Source organism: Octopus sinensis, linkage group LG8, assembly GCF_006345805.1.
Source record: "Octopus sinensis linkage group LG8, ASM634580v1, whole genome shotgun sequence".
Lineage (NCBI taxonomy): Eukaryota > Metazoa > Mollusca > Cephalopoda > Octopoda > Octopodidae > Octopus > Octopus sinensis.
The window spans coordinates 50,980,205-51,002,145 of record NC_043004.1 but is presented as its reverse complement, the minus strand read 5'-3'; the positions used below and the strand labels follow the sequence as shown (position 1 = coordinate 51,002,145).

At 38.8% G+C, this 21,941-nt stretch overlaps 1 protein-coding gene across 1 annotated transcript; it reads right to left on the bottom strand.

Annotated features, from left to right (window-relative positions):
* Positions 1 to 720: 720 nt before the first annotated feature.
* LOC115214896 (Krueppel-like factor 10) lies at positions 721 to 21,435 on the bottom strand. Its single transcript, XM_029783929.2, has 4 exons — positions 20,430 to 21,435; positions 4,890 to 5,072; positions 2,976 to 3,699; positions 721 to 1,045 (listed from the first exon to the last, which is right to left on the bottom strand). The coding sequence occupies exons 1-4, from the start codon at positions 20,484 to 20,486 to the stop codon at positions 810 to 812; spliced, it is 1,200 nt and encodes a 399-aa protein (XP_029639789.1). The 5' UTR covers positions 20,487 to 21,435; the 3' UTR covers positions 721 to 809.
* Between the last annotated feature and the right edge of the window lie 506 nt (positions 21,436 to 21,941).

Below are 21,941 nucleotides of genomic sequence, written 5' to 3'. Positions count from 1 at the left end.
CAGTCACATCATGAAAATGCCTTAGCTACAAGATTAACTCAAAACAATGTGAATTAATAGGCAATACATTTGAGAGAATATTCTGAATGCTAAAGGATTAAGAATGGTGAATCTGGGAGGTTTTTTTGGCGCATCCAGTACATACATACACACATACCTGTGTGTATGTTATCATGGTAAAATGCTATAAAATGGTTGGTGATATAAAAAGCAGCCAGCAGTTTAAAAAAATCCAGGCAAAAAACAAAAACAGATATGGAGGAGACATGGATCTCAAAAGTTGTGATGGTCACCTGGCTAGGAGAAGAGTAACTGAATAAAAGCTGAAACTTCATTGAGAAAACACGTTAGTCTTTGAAGACAACCTCTATAAACACAGCCAGTTCGTCAGTCCATATTGTGAAGTATCTGGTAAGACAAAGGGCATCCAGCCGTGACATCACTGGCGACCGACTTAGCATACAAAACAACATAGACTGGTGGGTTTTCTCTGTTGTTGTGTATGGCAGATGATGAAAGACTACGAATAAGTAGAGAGATACTGTACCAGAACAAACCCTTCCTGTCAAATCTATGCCAGTATGGCAAAACAGATATAAGCCAATGATGACGATGATAATGATGACATGTATATAGATGTACACATTTATATACATATCTATATGCGTATACATGTATATTTATATTTCATCAGTTTCACTGAATTACTTTCTGGTTTACCATTTTAGACTAAATCAGACAGTTTATGTTTATATATATATATATATATATATATGTCTGTGTGTGTGCGTGTATGCATGTATATTATTTTATGAGATGTGAGGGGTATTGAAACTGTTGCTGCTGACGTTGCTTGACTGAGATTTCTGCTTGTTATGTGTCTTCACATGTTTGGTACGGTGATCAGATCGCACAAAGCAACGTCCACATATGTGACACTTGAAATTCTTTTCACCTGTATGTGCCCTTTTGTGCCGTGTCAGTTCATCAGAGCGTGCAAACTGTTGCTTGCAGTTCATCCAGTCACACTTGAATGGTTTTTCACCTGGAGAAGAGAGGAAGTAAAAGTGAAATGTAAATAACAATTATTAATAATAATGGTTTCAAATTTTGGCACAAGGCCATCAATTTTGGGAGTGGGGTTAAGTCGGTAACATCAACCCCAGTGTTCAAATGATACTTATTTTATGATCCTGAAAGGATGAAAAGCGAAGTTGACCTTAGTGGTGCTTGAACTCAGAATGTGAAGATGGACGAAATGTCACAAAGCACATTATCTGCTGTGTTAATGATTCTGCCAACTCACTGCTTTAAATAATAATAATTCAAATTTTGGTTTGGTCAAGGCCAGCAATTTCAAAAAGGGGATATGTTGGTTCCATCAACCCCCAATGTTTGACTAGTAACTTGTTTTTTCAACCCCAAAAGGATGAAAGGTGAAGTAGAATGTCTGACCAAAATATTCTGCCTGTTATATGTTCAAGCTGGCCAGATTTGGTCTCTCACACATATCCTATAATGTCATTCCAAAAAAATTAAACAATCGCATCATTGAAATCTATAAGCTACAAGATAATTTACAATTAATTAAAAATCATCATCATCATCATTTAACATCCATTTTCAGTGCTAGCATGAGTTGAACAGTTTGACCGGGGTCTGGGAAGCCAGGAGGCTGCACCAGGCTCAAGTCTGATCTGGCAGTGTTTCTACAGCTGGATGTCTTTCCTAATGCCAACCACTTCGTGAGTGTAGTGGGTGCTTTTTACATGCCACTGGCACAAGGGCCAGAGGAGGCTGGCAACGGCCACGATCGGTTGGTGCTTTTTACATGCCACCGGCACGGAAGCCAGCCAAGGTGGTGCTGGCATTGGCCATGTTCGGATGGTGCTTTTTACATGCCACCAGCATGAGTATCACAACTGCAATTTCCATTTGATTTTTATTTTGATGTTGATGTACTTGACTCAATAGGTCTCCTCAAGCACAGCAGGTCACCCTACGATCCAAGGTAAGCACAGCAGGTTGTTCTGCAATCCAAGGTACTTTGAATGGGCTGGGGCTGGTTGTGTGAAGCTGGTGTAGGATACAGCCATGAAATCTATTTGTCAAATAAATAAGCAATACATTTGACATAGCAACGTAAATGCCAAAGAGTTTGAAGTGATCTACATTAAAATCTTCTATCAAAATTTCATATAAAATTTCATACAAAGTTTCAATCACCAGCTTCATAAGTTATTTTACTAAATTCTTCATTATTTTCAAAATTAAATGTAACAAAGGCAGTGTATTTCAAGAGGAATATGGCAATGAATGTGTTAATGTGTAACTAATATCTTGGTACTTTTGACAATAGTTTCTTTGAGATTAAAAAAATTTTTTTGTGAGCAGTTAAGTGTTATGTATGTAGTGTTGGGTATGGTAGTTGTTTTTTGTCCTTGGAAGCAATGCCTTTTCTGTCATCAACTACTGCAAAAGTTCAAGACACAGATCTCTTTGGCTCTATGCTTCAGTAGGCAGGTTCTACAAACTTCAGAATATGCTAAACTTCAACTGCATCACACTAGTGTTTCCCCTTTTTATCTTTTAAAGAAAACCCTAGGTACTGCTATACTTTTGTAACAACTGAATACTAGCCCTAAAAAAGGTAGAGGGAATAGTTTTAAAACAGAAATATCATCATCACCATTTCACATTCATTTTCTATGCTGGCAAAGTTTGGATGGTTTGACAGGAACCAGTTAAACAGAGGACTGCACCAAGCTCTTATATCTGCTTTGGCAGGATCTATGACTAGATGTCCATTACAGAATATACTGAGGGCCTTTTAGGTATCACCGGCATAGGTGAGGTCATCAAGTAACATGAAACAAGACAAAGAATGCCAAAACCGAGGGAGGCATAGTAATGAGAAGCAGAAAGACCCCATCAAATTTGAAGAAAATTACTTTTGGCAAGTAAAAGCCACTTACCTGTGTGGTTCCTGATGTGGGTCTTTAGATGTGAACTCTTCTTGTAGGACTTGCCACAGTTGGCATATGGACAAACATGTTTTTTCTGCTTAATATCTGAAAAATGGCTGGAAAAGTTCTTATTGGGGACTCCTGGAGCAGGGGCTGGAGCAATTGGGCACAGTCTGTCAGCAAGGGTTCTCTCAGGAAAATCCTTGGAATTCTTGTTCACTTGAAGAAACACTATGTTTATAGCCAACTGGGGCGAGCAATTTCCAGGGTACAGTAAGATTGCTTGGTTTGCAGGAATAGGAGAAGCTGCAGCCGTAGTATTAGCAGCACTAATGGTCGCAGCCGAAGGTATATTGCACATTGTATCAGGTACAACTACAACAGCTTGGGCTGGCAAAGGAACTGCAGTGGGTGGTGCACCTTCTGAAGCATATATAGGAATATTGTTTTTGAGAGGAGTTACAGGGTTTGACTGAAGTGTGGCAAAAGTACGACTCCTATCCTCTGGAAGGGTAGATGAAGGAGATAAGGAGGTGTTCAGTGAGTTACTGACAGCTCTATAGTTCACATTGCCTGTGCTAGTGATCACAGATTTTGGTATAGCAGCAGATTTTGTTCTGTCTTCCGATGATGGTAATGGTTGAGTGTCATACAGAGATGAGATGGTGTTGTTCTTAAAAAGAGGTTTTATAACAGAGATTCTGTTGGATGGGTCCTTTTCACCGTTGAGAAGCTGTAATGGTAAAATAAATATAGTGAAGGGTCATTATTGGAGAACACTGGATGGAGTATACTCAATCAACGTTTCTATTACACCCCACCACACACACACATATAAATTTATATACATACACAAACTCATTCACATTCTAGCTATCTTGTCTATTAAAGTGAGGATCATGTATTGAAATAGCTTAGGATTCAAGGGCCCACAGCTATTTAATGCCTTGCCAAAACATGAGGGGTCTTCATGGAGTAGAAACAACTCGACCTCCTTAGCTTATCAACCCCAAAAGGATGAAAGGCAAAATTGACCTAGATGGAACTCAGAACATAAGGGCAGACGAAATTCCACAAAGCATTTTGCCTGACATGTTCACAATTCTGTCAACTTGCCACCTTAATAATAATAATAATAATAATAATGATGATGATGCTGATGATGATGATGATGGTGGTGGTGATGATGGTGATGATGATGATGATGCTGCTGCTGATGATGCTGATGAATAATAATAATAATAATATAATAATAATAATAATAATAATAATAAATACCCTGATGCACTCCCAGACAGTGGCTCTCATAGCTTTTGATCTTAACTGATTGGAAGTGTTATCATCTACATTGTTTTGTCTTGGTATAAAAGATGGGCTACAGCAAATATTCTGCTCAATACCACAGATTTGCTTGTCAGCCATGTGACCTTAACCAATTAAGCATGTCCCTTAGTGTCTGACGATATGTGCATCTCTGACCACGAGCAGAAGTAGTGGGGGAGCATCATAGCCATGTGTTGAAAGGATTTCTTGGAGGTTTGGATAATTCACCTTTGGAAACCTGGGTGGTTCGTTCAACATCCTTAAACAATCTTTATTCAGGGACCTTTTGAGCGGGATGGACTACTTGACCAGCAGAAAATTCTAACTGGGCCCCACCTGCAAGGTCATGTGCTGCTTATCTTGATATGAGATCACCATGTCACGCACATATGGTTGTGATGCATGTGCCTAGTGTACCCTTAATTGACGGGTAGTCATGATGGGTATACTGGGCTTCGTATATTTTACCCCAGTGCCACTTTGATGGCATGCACTGCTCTCTCACTCAATAATAATAATAATAACAATGAATAAACACCTGTGTCTATAAAATAGACAAAACAAAGAAACATACAGTTACAAATAAAGATGTCTTCTCACCTGCTCCAATCTGGATGAGTTACGCTCATAAACAATATCATTAGAGCCATTGATTGGATTAATGACCGAGCCACTGACATCAGGGGGTGTACAGGGTGGGTTGTGGTGGTACATAAGCCGGTTGTCTCTCGAAGTGAGGGAGAGTAACATTTCAGCGGCATCACGCTCGGTATCATTGCATTCCTGCAAAAAGAGAGAACAATAAGATATACATATATGAAATATACACTCACACACAAACACCAGTTTTACCTGCTCCACTCTCTTGGCTTGGATTTTTATTTGCATTCAATACAACCCTCATTGCTAATTGAACTATAAAAAAGACTTTTTTCATTTTGTTGAACTTTGATATGGGAAAACAACATTTAATGCCAATAAATTGCTATTGTTTCTGACAGTTGTTTGTTTTATACCTACCACAGACTTCCTACATCCAGATCCTTGGATCTTACAATTACACATCAATATATATCTATATATATATATTGCAAACAAAAATATAAATTTTGAGCACAGTAGAAGCTGTAAGGACAGTAGAGAAAGATTGTGTATTTATCCTTTATAAGACAAAAAAGTTGCTATGATGATGATGATCATCATCGTTTAACGTCCGCTTTCCATGCTAGCATGGGTCGGACGGTTCAACCAGGGATCTGGGAAGCCAGAAGGCTACACCAGGCTCCAGTCTTACCTGGCAGTGTTTCTACAGCTGGATGCCCTTCCTAACGCCAACCACTCCGTGAGTGTAGTGGGTGCTTTTTACGTGCCACCTGCACAGGTGCCAGGCAAGGCTGGCAACGGCCACGGTCAGATTGGTGCATTTTACGTGCCACCGGCACGGAAGCCAATCGAGGCGGCGCTGGCATCAGCCACGATTTGGATAGTGCTTTTTACGTACCACCAGTCCAGGGGTCCTGGCATATATATATATATATATATAGGAGAGGAAAAAATAGTAAGGTAGAATGCTAAATTAAAGTAAATTTTAATAAAAATGGGGGTATGAAAAATTAAAAAAAGAAATAAAACGGCTTCCATTGCAAGGCAAATTTTCAAGATTTGGAAGGAGAAAATTTTTTTTTTAAATTGAGGAAGGGGAAAAAAAAAAAAATTTACAATGTTTTTTTCAAAAAAATAATAAAAATATACAAAAATTAATAAATAAGTATAAACAAGTACACAATATATATACATATCATCATTTAATGTCCCTTTTTCTGTGCTGATATGGATTGCATGGTACTACAGGAACTGTTGAACAAGAGGACTGCAACAAGCTCAATGCCAACCATATTAGAGTGTATTGGATGCTTCTTACCTGGCACTGACACTAGTGAGATCACAAGGTAACTTGCAAGACAAGACAACTCCTGGTCGGAGTATTGAAGGGGGGGGCAATTTTATGCCAGATTATGAGGCTAAAAAATATGACACAGGGGACAGTAACAGGTGTTTTACTATAGGGAGACATCAGTTCCCGCAGCTGGAAGACAAGAAGGATGATGATGAAAGGGTGTCAGAGTAAGAGGTAGGTGAATATAAAGAGAAGTGGTATGGAGGGCATGGGGCATAAGTAAGTACATGGGAGGCAGATGGACAGGGATAAAGGGAAAAGCAGAAGAAATAGGTGTGTGTTAGGAGGGCAGTAAGTTAGCAGCAAAGATGATGTGAAGTGTGTGGGTAATGACAGGGATGTACAGTACCATATATATATATATATATATATATATATATCATCATCATCATTTAGCATCCGCTTTCATGCTGGCATGGGTTGGACGGCTCAACTGGGGTCTGGGAAGCCAGAAGGCTGCATCAGGCCCAGTCTGATCTGGTAGTGTTTCTACGCCTGGATGCCCTTCCTAACGCCAACCACTCCATGAGTGTAGTGGGTGCTTTTTACGTGCCACCCACACAGGTGCCAGACAGATATATATATATATATAAAATCATCATCATTTAACGTCTGTTTTTCATGGGTTGGATAGTTTGACTGGAGTTGGTAAAGTGAGGGTCTGCACCAGGTTCCATTGTCTGTTTTGGTTTGGTTTCTATGGCTGGATGCCCTTCCTAATGCCAACCACTCCGCAGTGTATAGGGTGCTTTCTATGTAGCATCAGCATCAGTGCTTTTAATGTGCCATATATATATATATATATACACGCCACATTAAAAGCGACGTGAAATGAGACGAAAAAGACGTGAAATGAAGTGTTTTGTTCAGGAACACAATGCGTCACCTGGTCAAGGAATTGAAACCACAATCTTACAATCATGAGTCACCTCCTCCCAGAACATAAATGGATTCACTTAAATGTCAGAAGTCATTTTGTTTGATACTCTACCAATTCAAATCACAAATTGGCTTACCCAGGGAACAACAGACATTGCACCTAACATATATACAGAAATAATTATGTATATACAATCTACAGGTAATATTACGTTAGGTGGTGTAAGGAAATATGCACATAGAGTTAGTGCTCAGATTGACTAAAAAAAAGAAACAAGGATGTCCTAACAGCCTAACGAAGATTGGCTGCAGGCAGTATTTCAGTTGAGCAGGCACATGTATATTATAATCAAAGCATAAACAGGAAAACGACTGGTGTCAAGTCAATCTATACGGCTGTAATAATTCTACCCTTAAGTTTAAATAAATAAATGCCATAATCTGAACTGTTCTTTCCTTGTTTATAATTTTATTATACAAACATAATATATAGGCGCAGGAGTGGCTGTGTGGTAAGTAGCTTGCTTACCAACCACATGGTTCCGGGTTTAGTCCCACTGTGTGGCACCTTGGGCAAGTGTCTTCTACTATAGCCTCGAGCCGACCAAAGCCTTGTGAGTGGATTTGGTAGACGGAAACTGAAAGAAGCGTGTGTGTGTGTTTGTCCCCATCACTTAGCGGTTCGGCAAAAGAGACCGATAGAATAAGTCCTGGGGTCGAGTTGCTCGATTAAAGGCGGTGCTCCAGCATGGCCGCAGTCAAATGACTGAAACAAGTAAAAGAGTATACGTACACCAACAAACAGGGGCGGACTGAGAGCATTAAGAGCCCTCTGGCATAACTGTTTACTTTGAATGTGTGTTTTAGTAGAATTAACATGTAGAGTGCGGGCCCCTCAGAGCTCCAGGCCCTCGAGCAGTGCCCGATTGACCGACGGCTCAGTCCGCCCCTGCTTGTAAATGCTGATGATTGTCTTTGTTTATGGCAGTGCTTTTCAACATTTTTGCTGGGGCGGAAACATTCCACTGGCTCGAGGAACCCCTGTGCAATAATTTAATAGTCTTATGCACACATATCAGCAGAGGAGACTTAAAAATTACTGCCGATTTTAGCAGTTTTGTAACTTCTTGCTGGGACTGTACTGGCGGAACCCTGGTTGAAAACCACTGGTTTATGAAAGTATAGAACAAACACAACGATACGGACAATCGTGTCTATTTGTAACTATTTGCACTATAGGAATATCTGCAAATATATATATATATATATATATACACACGCACGACATAGCTGTATATAATAATGATAATAATGACTGTCTTTTGTAACCATATGTATAATATAGATATGCATATACATCTGCAAATGTGTACCTGTCTACACACACACACACATAGCAGTTAGGTTTAAAAAACAAATGGTGCGTAAAAAACAACAGCTTCAATAGATATAGTAAAACAAAGCGGTGGTGGTGGTGGTGATAGCTGTAAGTGTTCTAAGTGACTGTAATGGCTATGGTGGTATGGGTGGTGGTAGTCTTGTTTAACCCCAGGTCGACTCTGATCGGGAAGACCTAAAATCAAAGGGATTCTAATCGTGATTCTTTTATTGTTTACCCTATAGGCGCAGGAGTGGCTGTGTGGTAAGTAGCTTGCTAACGAACCACATGGTTCCGGGTTCAGTCCCACTGCGTGGCATCTTGGGCAAGTGTCTTCGACTATAGCCTCGGCCGACCAATGCCTTGTGAGTGGATTTGGTAGACGGAAACTGAAAGAAGCCTATATATATATATATATATATATATATATATATATATATGTGTGTGTGTGTATATGTTTGTGTGTCTGTGTTTGTCCCTCTAGCATTGCTTGACAACCGATGCTGGTGTGTTTGTCCCCGTCACTTAGCGGTTCGGCAAAAGAGACCGATAGAATAAGTACTGGGCTTACAAAAAGAATAAGTCTCGGGGTCGATTTGCTCGACTAAAGGCGGTGCTCCAGCATGGCCGCAGTCAAATGACTGAAATAAGCAAAACAGAAAAAACAACAACAATAGAAAACAGTAGGGTGTGATGATTTAAGGGTGATTTGGTTGCTATTTCTAACAGCTCAAGAGCCCACATATGTTCGTTCCTTCGACGGCTCATAGTAGTGATTCATGGCAGTGCGTGGTGCGTGGTGCCAATTCAAAATGAAAAGAAACTGAGTAAACAGTCACACATGCACACCCATGCCGTCGCTCACACACACATAGAAACACATGACACACGTATATATGTGTACATACAAAAACCTATACACACGCACACACACACGTTTCTATGCCCACTCACGCACCTATCAACACAGGTGAATCCCCAGGCTGGTTCACTCCATTTCCTGATCACGTGCTCTTAACTAAGTCAAGCACGCTGTCAATGAGTGATCGTCTCTGACCTCATTCCTCACTTACGTCATCAATACCAGAGCTAACAACACCGCCTGCGCCGCCACCTGCACTGGATCACCAACCGCTACCGTCGTCACCGTCACCACCACCACTACAATTACTACATCGACATCACCACCATCATCTCAACCATGTCGCCGCCAACACCACCATCACTATAATGACAATATCAGCAGCAGCAGGAGCAGCACCGCTACCACCGCACTCGCTTCCCCACCACCACTACCATGACTAGAAACCTCACCGTCAATATCGTAACAACACCAGCACCACCACCACCACGTTTAAACTAGTGGTTCTCTGGACTCCCTCGTATCATTCAATGCTTACTCTTTTACTTGTTTCAGTCATTTGACTGTGGCCATGCTGGAGCACCGCCTTTAGTCGAGCAAATCCACACCGGGACTTATTCTTTGTAAGCCTAGTACTTATTCAATCGGTCTATTTTGCCGAACCGCTAAGTTACGGAGACGTAAACACACCAGCATCGGTTGTCAAGTGATGTTGGAGGGGGGGGGGAACAAACACACGCACACACATATTTTTATATATATATATATATATATATATATATATATATATATATATATATATATATATAATATATATATATATATATTATATATATCATTAATTAATACATTTTAGGGTAGCAAAAAATTCTTGAAAAATTCTCCGCTACCAGCGGTTTTGTTTATATATATATATTTATATATATATATATATATATATATAAACGGCAAAATGTCTGTGTGTGTGTCCTTTATACAAATCCACAATTTTTCAGTTAGAGGCTTATCTATCTATCTATACGTGCGTATGTATGTAGATATGTGTGTGTGGTAAGAAGCTTGTTTCCCAACCACATGGCTCTGGGTTCAGTCCCACAGAGTGGTACCTTGGGCAAGTGTCTTCTACTTACAGCTTCGGGCTGACCAAAGCCTTGTGAGTGGACATGGTGGTTGGAAACTGAAAGAAGTCTTTACGTCTGTGTTTGTTCCCTCACCACTGCTTGACAGCAAGTGCTGGAATGCTCACACCCTCGTAACTTAGCGGTTCGGCTAAAGAGATCGACTGAATAAGTACCAGACTTTAAAAAAAAAAGTACTGGGATCGATACATTCGGCTAAAAATTCTCCAAGGCGGTGTCCCAGCATGGCCGCAGTCTAATGACTGAAACGTTATGCATTATGCGCGCGCTTGGTTGAAAGAACATTTGTCACACCATTTTATTGCTCAAACACTCCCGTCCTTGACATTTTCATTACTGAAGTCTGCCGTCTCTTTATCCATGATATGGGGTAGTTAGTACCCTCTCAAAAAACTCTCTATACACAATACACAATAGCTAAACCACCGAAATACCCGGAACTAATATGTCGAACTTCCAATGTTTGCTGTGTCTCTTCATAGACAATATATCTGGCTAACCCAACTAGACGGATCGATACATCACCCTGTAACTTCCGAAGTTGTATCACTCGTGTGTCAGCCACACACAGACACACGAGCACTGCACAGGAAACTTGTTTGCATAACATGGATGACCAATAGAACAGCGAAAAGAGAGCTTCTTATGTTGCTCATCGACCCGTTATAAAAAGCAATCAAGTCTCACTCAAATGACGCCCTGCGAAGGGGGACATATAATGAAGTTCATTCTAAATACACCCTGGCATTTAAATAAATAAAACGATGTGGTTAAAAATCAAATATTTTCTCGGGAGTCACTTTTCCACAGCTCAAATCAGTCACTATACAAGTCAGAGAAACATTCCTTGTCCAGACCCAATGAAATTAGTTACTCGATCTGCAACGAGCAGTAGTTACATTTCATAGACCATATTCTACAGACTAAAAGACAATATTTAAGGCGGGAGGGAAACTTGGTTACTATTTTTAGCAATTTAGCAGGCATGGGCAAATTGAAACCCGCAGGACTTTCTGAATGGAAATATCGACGTATTGAATAAGGTACCCCAACCACTTTTAATTATTTTCATTTTCAAACATTTTCTTTGGATTCCTGTTACAATCCCTCCACTTCCCTTCATCACCACTCTCAATTTTTCTAGAAGAAAAAAAAATTGGGGGACAGTACTCTACGTTTTAAGGTATATTTTTATAGACATAAAACAGCACACCTTAAAATTTTTGTAGACATTCAGAGATTCCACACATATTGTTCAATAAATCTTTGAGCCAATAATTTAATTTATCGTTTTATACTTTATAAAAACGATAAAACGCTATACTTTAGGAGTTTTTTTTATAGACATTTGGGGATTCTGGTATGTAGTCACTTCTGGTTTGTAATGGGAAGTGGAGTTGCTTACAAACATTAGACAACTTGACCAAATGGCTTCCGGTACAAAACGGAAAGAGATCACAGAAATGATATGCTGAAATTTTCGAATATATACAAAAATTCTCAAACATGGTGTTTTATTATTTATATTATATGTTTTAAAATGAAAATTATGTCATAGGCTTCCTTATTGGCTCAGCTTGAGCAGCGACGCATTTTCATCTTTCCGAGGTCGATAAAATACAAGTACAGGGATCCCTCGAAATTTCTGGCCGTCTGCCTAAATTGTTTCTAACATAAGCACAAAGTCTGAACTTTGGAGAGAAAAGTAGGCTAGTCGAATAATTAATGCCAAAAGAAACGATTATTTCAAGATTATTTAATTGGACAGAATCGGCTCTTTACTTTCTGCGTTCGAAATCCTTTCCCAGGTTAAATGGAATATAAACGCGTCAAATACTAGGTCGACATGAACCAACTATATAAATACATAAATAAACCCGCTCGGAACGTTTTTCTGCCTCGTGCTTCTGTTAGAATTCGCATTAATATAAATATTACATCACAACTGCTTGGAGTTATAAATAGAAGGGAGAAACACCATGTTGTATTGCGTGCGTCTGTGACTGCCATCCCAATGGTGTAACTATTACCAAGGCGATGTCTTTGCAGGGGAATCAGGCAATCTATTTAGCAGTGTTCTGTGTGTAATATTTTCAATAGCCCACCACGCTATCTCCGTATTTAACGAAATAAAGCATTTGCTTTTTCGTTCTCCTTCCAATATATTTCTTATACTGATATTAAAAATACCTTTTATTGGATATATATATATATATATATATATATATGAGAGAGAGAGAGACTGAGAGAGGGAGAGAGACTGAGAGAGAGTGGGGGGAATACTATCTATGTTTTTGTTTCTACGTGAAGTTACACAATAAAAATAGGTGAACATCAAACTGAAGGATTGTTCAATACTTCTTAGTAGAGTGGCATATTTACATTGTTTGCAAGAAAAAGGTTGGCAAGTACTTCGAAGTCCCTGTCAACCTTTTCCCTTGTGCGCGAGAGTGTTGCTACACGATGATTTAATCGGTTTTGTACGGAAATCAACTCACTTCTCGATGACAGAATACAAAGCAATAAAGGTTTCTAGTTCTAATCCAGTTCACTGCAACTGTGTTACAAAGACACCAGATGACGATTGCCTACCAAACCGATATAATTATAGTTGTCTCCTCTAAAAAATATGCTGTTATAATTATAATCGTAATAAGAACTATAGTAATTTCTTACGTTTGTATAAAGTCAAAAAAATTTGGCGGGGTAAGGTTGAGACCGATTTTTTAATCAAGAGATAACATTCGGCGCCGTATTAGCATGTGGTCTACCTGGCCATTTACTCTTTAGCATGCAATCTAATACTAAGCCTAACTCAGATTAGGTCATTCCAGAGTAGACAGCACGCCAAACTAACACTTGATATTCATCTTAGAGCTGATGTAGAGTATTCATGAGCAAACTGCAACCCACAGGCCCTATGTAACCATACATACATAAAGTTTGGTGATGTAAACAGAAAAAATATAATTAAAAAAAAAAACAGTTTAATAAGTGCAAACAAACGAAACTCTCAACCCGCCGCAAGTCATTCTATCTTCTACCGATTATTAATGAATTAATTGTATATTTATGTATATCTTGTGTGATACCTGCAACATTTTACTAAGCTGCTGTAATTTAATTTTTAGATTTAACCATGTTAATTTGAACACCCGTTTCTTTCATTCATTCAGGCCTTTTCTCTTTAAGTTTATCAACCAATGAAAACGTACAACGATCGTCCAATTCATCTTAAAGAATGGTGATGTCTGACTGATGTTAAAACGTTATCTAATAAGGTCTGCTACTGCTGCCAGGAAATCAACTATCCATGCGTGACGCGGAGTCAGAAATGTAAGCCTTAAAAATTATGGTTATAATTGTGTGCCCCATGTCTTCTCTCCATTCTAATGAGGCAATCTATTACCACAGTTTCAGAGCCACCACAGACTGTACAGCTGTTGCGAATTGATGTATCTAACCACAACAGGTTGCGACAATATATCTTGTCTGTTTTCTACAGTGGTATGATATCATAAACAAAACGCGCACATCCTGGCTGTGCAATATTGCTACATCGTAGCAAACACACTGGCTACGACAGTCTGGCTTTATTTGCAACTCAGTTGTTATCGCTGAACCAAACCCAACCGCAGCAGCAGCAGCGTGAATACGTGTGGGCAAAACACACACTCACATGGCCATGTCGTTAAAAAAGGTTGCTTCGCAATTACAGTGTTCCAAGTTTGATTTTATTGTTCTGCACAGTTTCTTCCACTCTAGCATTGGGCTTAATACCCCATGAAGTATTGGTCATCCTCCTTATAAGATCACTATAAATTAGGTCATCCCCCTAATAAGATCACTATAAATTAGGTCATCCCCCCAATAAAATCACTATAAAGTTACAGATAATTTTCCAGTCGGGATTCATTAACGAACTTCTATACCAGCCACACACTAACGCCGTCTGACTGCTGAGATAATCTCCTACTTTCATTCTGTGGTCATAAAACGAACAAATGCCCTTTTAAAATCATTGTTTTGGCTATCTCCTGCTTTTTGTTTGAATTTCATGCTTTCAGGTATAACTTTCCACGATCTATAGTCACCTGAAGCCACTTAACTATAGCAATAAATACACCTACAATAAACCCTTTATAGATTATCTTTCTCAATCTTTCGAAAGTAGGTTTTTCAATCCTAGTAGCTATTTAGTAGCTCTTCTTGCCAATGATTCAATTTCACCCTCAAATCTTGACCTTTTTGCCTGTTCAACCTGGCATCCATGCATCAACACACGATATGCCATTCTCAATTTTTTTCCAACAACCAGAGAAACCCGGGACTTATGAAAGACAGGAAAGCCTTATATTACACAGAACGTATAAAACAAAGACTCATTAAAAGTCTGAAAAGAAGCAAAAATGTTTAGGACAAACTTTCGAAAATGCTTTGGACAGCCAAAAGGTTAAATACAAGGAATTAAGTCCCGAGTTGCATCATCCATATGGGAACCTACCACACATTTCTAAAGAGCTCTATATGTTTCCATACTTAAATGAGTTTTTTTTTTTATTGGTTATCGCCACAGTTGCTCTTTTTTATGCTCTTAAAATTTCAATTCCTTTTTTTTTTTATCTATCATAATCCTTTAATCCTTTTCTTTCTTCCCTATCTGAATTACTTCAATGATCAGTCGACCTGTATAAAAAGAGTTGGTGCTACTTGAGCGTGCAGCCCACCACGCTATCCGCAGTCTACGCGGTGAAATAACTGGATCTGGGTTCTGAATCTGCAGTTTGGGTTGCTGTATGCTAAACTGGCACCAAAGTGTTTGCATTTGTTTGGATGGAAAGTTAACTACACACACACACACACGAGGGGCTGGTGAAAAGTTACTATTCTTTAAGGGTGTCGTGAAAGTCCTAGTTCGGAGTTCTTTTGCAGGGGTTAGAAAAACTGAATCGCTGGAACTGTTGCAAAAAGTGTGAATCTGAGAAGAGGAATATGTTGATTAAATCATAATTAACTGATCTTCCTGTATTTTCTTTTACCCAAAGCCAGTAACTTTTTACCACCCCTTCGTACATCACCCCACTTTTCCAGTTTATGGATATCTTGCAGTTTAATGCAACCTTCGTCTTCAGGTGTAGTGTGATATGGAAAACTGACATCATTCCCCAAAAGGTAAATCTTTGGGGTGACATTTTTCTGGTTAAGTCGTTACAAAAAAGGTGTGGTCTTAAACCCGAAACCACTTAGAGGATAGCAGACTAAGTTAATAGTGACAGGCCACTCTGAGATATCAAAGCACGACGGTTAACAAATCTCTGTAGGTGAACAGCCCACACTATTGGTTATTAGATCGCTTATGCGTCGACAGAATACTATAGATTAACAGAACACTAAGGTTAAGAAATCACTACATAAACAGTCCACATTAAAACGTTAACTTAAACACACACACACACAGCTTGTGCCCTAAAAACAAGACGGGACCGATACGATTAGAATGCCTTTGATCATAAATCTGCTCAATCAGGCCTTGTCCTGGGGTTGAACACCAACATCAACAACGAGAAAGGTTTTACGTGGTCGATCGACTGGCCAGATCGCATCCAAGCAGCTTAAATAAAGAAAATGCAATCTTAGGCCTTTAAAATATGCGAGAGCCATGGCTGGCGGGTATGTATTTCATTATTGGGTCTGCTTGATCAAGGTTGGGCCAGGGACCACATATTAACAATAGGCAGAGTTTTGGAGTAGCTGTCCTTCGAAGTTCCATACCATATGGGAAAGAAAAAGGGTGCATATATTATCACCACCACCAACAACAGTCATTTGACTTCCTAGAAATAGCAGATAAATCTCCCTCAAATTACACATTACTTCTTCGAAAAAGAAATGACACATTGGATGAAGAATGCAGAAAAGTGAGAAGAGGATGTAAAAAAAACAAAACAAAAAAAAAACTTGAAATTTTGGTGCAGAAAAACAAAAATGATAAAAATAATAATAACTCAGATCAATTTATTTTGTATGATACAGAAAAAAGAAAAAAAAAATGTAGGAACAGATCAAACTGACCTTGGGCTAAAAGATCAAGCACGCCGTAAGCAGTATACCTACCACACCCAGCTATACACCTCTTCTACCACACCTACTTCACTGATTTTCCCCACCCCCACGAGTCATCGACACATCACTACAGGATCTGCACTCGATACTAACTACAATAACAACCGGTTTTGATGAGCCATGTTCCATGCAGCCTGCGTTTCTCGAAAAAACGGTTACCCATGCCTACCCTAGTCTTTAATAATCCCTTCTATTATAGGCACAATGCCTGGAATTTTGGAGGAGTGGGGCTAGTCGATTACATCGACCCCAGTGCTTAACTGGAACTAATTTTATCGAATCTGAAGGGGGTGAATGACAAAGTCGAAAAACGTTAAGACAGACGAAATGCCGCTAAGCAGTTCGCCCGGCGTGCTAACCATTTTGCCAGCTCGCCGCCTTCTAATCTTAAACAATAACTTCGAATTTTGGCACAGAACCAGCAGTTTTTGAGAGGTGGGTGAAGTCGATTACATTGACCTCAGTACTTGACTGGTATTATATTAGCACTACTTAAATAGAGGTCCCGTGGGGTTAGGGTTAGATTTTAGGGACCTCTGCATTTAAGTAGCACCCTTATATTATCGACCCCGGCAGAATTTGAACTCAGAACGCCAGCTCGCCGCCCTAACCCTAGTCTTTAATAATAATAATAATTCTTACTAATTTTGAAACAAGGCCAACAATTTGACAGGAATCCTTCGGTCGACTCCAGCACTCAATTGGTACTCAACGACCGTGATGGGATAAAAAGGTAAAGTCTATCTCGGCGTAATTTGAACTCAGGATGCTAAGAGCTTGAAGAAATGCCACTTACCATTTTGCCGCTGGCAATCTTTCAAACATGACAGAAAGATTGCCACCCGATTTGTTAACAATTCTTCTAGCTCGTCAATAACAACAAAAATGACACATTAGTCAATACAGTCCTATATACACCAAAAGTTGTTGGTGCGGCAAATAGAATGGCTTTGCGGTATTCCGACATTCTGCGTTCAAAGTTCGAAACCCGCTTAAGGTAGCTTACATCTTTTCGGGGATAAAAGTACCAATCAGAAACTAGATCGATTCTTCTGTCTTGCTCTTTCTTTCTCTCAGAAGTGGTTAAAGGCAACAGGAAAAAAAAAAAACACATTTGTATTATTCTATGTGAATTCTACAAGAAGCACTAAGCATATATTAGCGCTTGTTATAAAAGAAATCACGATTGATGTTACACGCAAACACACGTACGCTCTCTCTCACTTATATATATATATACAGGGTGTCCCAAAAAAAATGTATACACATAGTGGTTCGGCAAAAGAGAACGATAGAATAAGTACTAGGCTTACAAAGAATAACAAATTTACAATTATGTAAGGTGTGTATACATATTTTTGGGACACCCTGTATATATATATATATATATATATATATATTATATATAAGCATTCCTACTGAAGAGTCGGAAATTACCTAGTGCACTAAAACCTATTTTCTTTAAAACAAAACAAAGAATTTGGTGGTGTTTAGCCTTCCGCTGTCCTTAATTTTTCAGTTGATATTTGTTTTATTTAGTTGGGTTTTTTTTTTAGAATTAAAAATTAAGCATATTTTTGAAAAATCATAATCCCAGGTGTAACAGAACAAATCTGAAAACAATTTTCAAAAAAAAAAAAAAAGTCAAAATGAGGAAAAAATTTACATAAAAATATTGCTGGAGGGAAGTCATCTCGTCCCCTGATGGGTAATTTTGGTGGGGGAAATCCGAAAAGATTATGATTTTGAGCGCACTACACATTTTCCGACTCTAATTTATAGGAACACCATATATATATATATATATATATATATATATACGTGTGTGTGCGTATACACACATTCACATACCGTGACAGAACACGAAATATGCACAAACAAACGTAAACACACTCAAATAAGTTCTGAAGACAAGCAAACACGCATAACAATACACACACAAGTACCATGCCGATTTGTAATAAAGGTAGTGCGCACCCACAACAGCTTAGTCAAACCACATAAAAGCGGAAGAGGGGGTCGTTCGCACATTTAACGGCGCACAGAAGATGTATTACGTCTGAATAAAAAGATGGGACGGTCACGGCCAGATGGCACACATTTGATGAATAATAAGGTCTGCAGCTGAATCAGAATTGACTTGGTCTAAAATCACAACAGCGACTATAAATAACCTTTCCTCTACCGTAGATTCCACCCCATTAAAGGACCATCACCATCAGGCAATAAAAGCCGACATAAAATGTAAAAAAAAAAAGGTCGTAGTTTAGCCCTAGGTCAATCTGATCCAGCAAATCCATGATCAAAATGAATTCAAGCTGCGATCATTTCGTCTCCCTCTCATTCTCTTTTATTACTTTTTTTTAAAGCAGTATGCATGCAGGACCTTATTATTATACCCCTCCCTATTAAAGATACTCTGGCGTGATTTGAGGGAGTTATGGTTGCTATTTCTAGTATATCAGGAGACCGCTCAGTCATGAGAGACGGTTTTTGCTGTTCAATCCTAGATTAGTTCGACAACCATACTATGATTTATCCAATGTGTCCTTTTAGTAAAACAATACCCTATAATTTGAGGGTGATTCGGATCTTCTTTCATTCCAGCCGTGACCATTCCATCATTTTTTTCCCTCTGTGTAGGGAAACCAGCGTCTGCATTATCCGAAGTGTTCTTTTCAAAGAAGTTAGAGTACAACTTGAAGATTTGGCTGCTATTTCTAGCACGTGGAACAACCACTGAGCTCCACCACCGTTATTTTGTATTATGGCTCGGCTCCATCGGTTGTGTATAGCATATATACACAACTGCATATATGTGCGCCGATGTATAAGTGTGTGTGAACTAGCGCTTGTATGCATGTATGTATGCGTGTGTGCTAAAAATGTATAGGCACACATGAAGTCAGCATGGATATATAGGTGCTTGCGTAAATAATAGAAATATGTTAGTATATATTATGGTGCGTGTATATAGGATGTATATATATGTGTGTGTGTATGTGTATATATATATATATGTGTGTATGTATGTGTATATATGTTGTGTATGTATGTGTATATATGTGTGTGTATGTATGTGTATGTATATATATATATGTGTGTATGTATGTGTATATGTGTGTGTATGTATGTGTATATGTGTGTGTATGTATGTGTATATGTGTGTATGTATGTGTATATATGTGTGTGTACGTATGTGTATATATATGTGTGTACGTATGTATATATATATATGTGTACGTATGTATATATATATGTGTATGTATGTGTATATATATATATATATATATATATACACTACTGACACTAGAGTACGCACAAACGTAAACACGTTCGAATATATACATACATAAGCACAATCTTGAAAACAGGTAAACACACCATATATATATACTTAAAAATGCACTCAAATATACATAAACAAAGATGCACACAGCAAGACAAATTATACATAGATGCACTCTTGCACACACCGGCGTATAATGCACACACATTGAGAAGGGTCCTCTTATGACCCCTATGGGAATTTATGGTGGTCCTCTCTTACAAGCACAACCATACATAAATATTTGATCCCTTAAAACCGCAGAGGCCTCGGGGTTTCCATGCGTTCAGACGGCATTCGTTTTCAGACAGGCATATACATACATGCACACATATATATTTATATATATATATACGTACGCGTATATGTAGACATCTGTGTATATACACGCACCGAGATGGCTTGAGAAGAGAAATGACAACAAACCGGGTTTTCATTATTCGTATTAATTAACGTTAATTACTTGGTACTTACCGGGCTTGTAGGTGTAGCCGGTGGAGAGAGCGGGTCGCAAGCAGCATTGCTATTCATCTTGGCCGCTAAAATATCCAGATATTCCCAGTGTGTGTATAAATATAGGGTATATAAGAATGTATATGTTAAAATTAAAAACTGTAGATATTATTATATTTGTCTGTCTTTACACGAACAATTGCGACTGTTTTGGATAATGGTTCAACATCACAACATCCCATATCTCGTCTACGCACATGTAGCTCGGGGGTATCCTTGCTTTTCAAGACGGACAAGTCTTTCAGCCCGACTCGATTCGTAAAACTCCAAATTGAAAATGAATAAATTGAATGCTGTTAGGGCGAGGAGGCGGCGGCGAGACAATTAAATAAGGAAAGGAAACAAGTTTCCCCCCTCTCTCTCTCTATCTTTTATGTGTGTGTGAGTATATTTTCTTAGGGTTAAATATAATTAAAACAAAGTTTTCCTTTTTCTTTGAGGATATAATAATTTTCAGAGAGTGTAATGATCAGAAGTTATAGTGACCCAAGAGCCGAGTTTCGTGTATGTATGAATTTAAAGTGCTTCTGTGTGTGCGTGTCTGTCTGTCTGTGTGTGTGTGTGATTTAAATTTTTCTTGTGGCTTTGGTTTCGTTTGATTAAAAATGTCCCGTTTTGCACACAAAACAATTAACAACACAGGATCCAGGAAATAGACAAAGATAGGTTCGATGCAATGTCCAAATTAGTGAAATGCTAAAATTTAAATGCATGAATATTAAAATATAACAATAATGATAATGATTTCCAAAAATAGATTCTTCAAGTACTTGACTTGGTACTTAATTTATCGAATTTGTAAAGGAATGGCGAAACCGACGCAGGTAGGATTTGAACTCGCAAGTGACAGACAGTTATCTAATCCGTCACCTTGTCAAACAGAGCACTGAGGCAAAATTTGTGACTCTGAATGTCTGAGGTAACTGTGACGAACTGAGACGGAGGGAGGGAGAGATAGATATAGTAAACAAATACAGGGAGTAAAAATGTGACAGATATATATGTGTGTGTGTGTATAATGAGAGAGAGGGAGGAGCAGAAAGGACTGGAGATAGTTGTGGTGGGAGGAAGTGGATTGTTGGGGATAGGCTAAGCGTGAGAGAGAGAGGGAGGAGGAGAAGCAGACAAAGAGAAAGGGAAAAGAAAAACACGAGAAAGAAAGAGAAAAAAGGAACGAGCTGGGAGACAAAGAGAGAGAGAGAGGGATGTTGCATGAAGCAGAAGAGAGGGAGTGAGAAAGAGAGAGAGAGGGTGAACAATAATAAAGTGGGATGTTGTGAGAGATAGAGAAATAAAGGAAAAAAACAAAGAAATGCAGTAAGTTGTTGTTTAGCCCCTGGTCACCTCTGATTAGGCGAAACTACGATGAAAGATGTTCCGGCAATGACGATCCCTTTCTTTTATATATCTAGGAAATCGTGTGATTCTTTAAATGGGACTTGGTTGTTATTTCTAGCACTGAGCGCCAGGGAG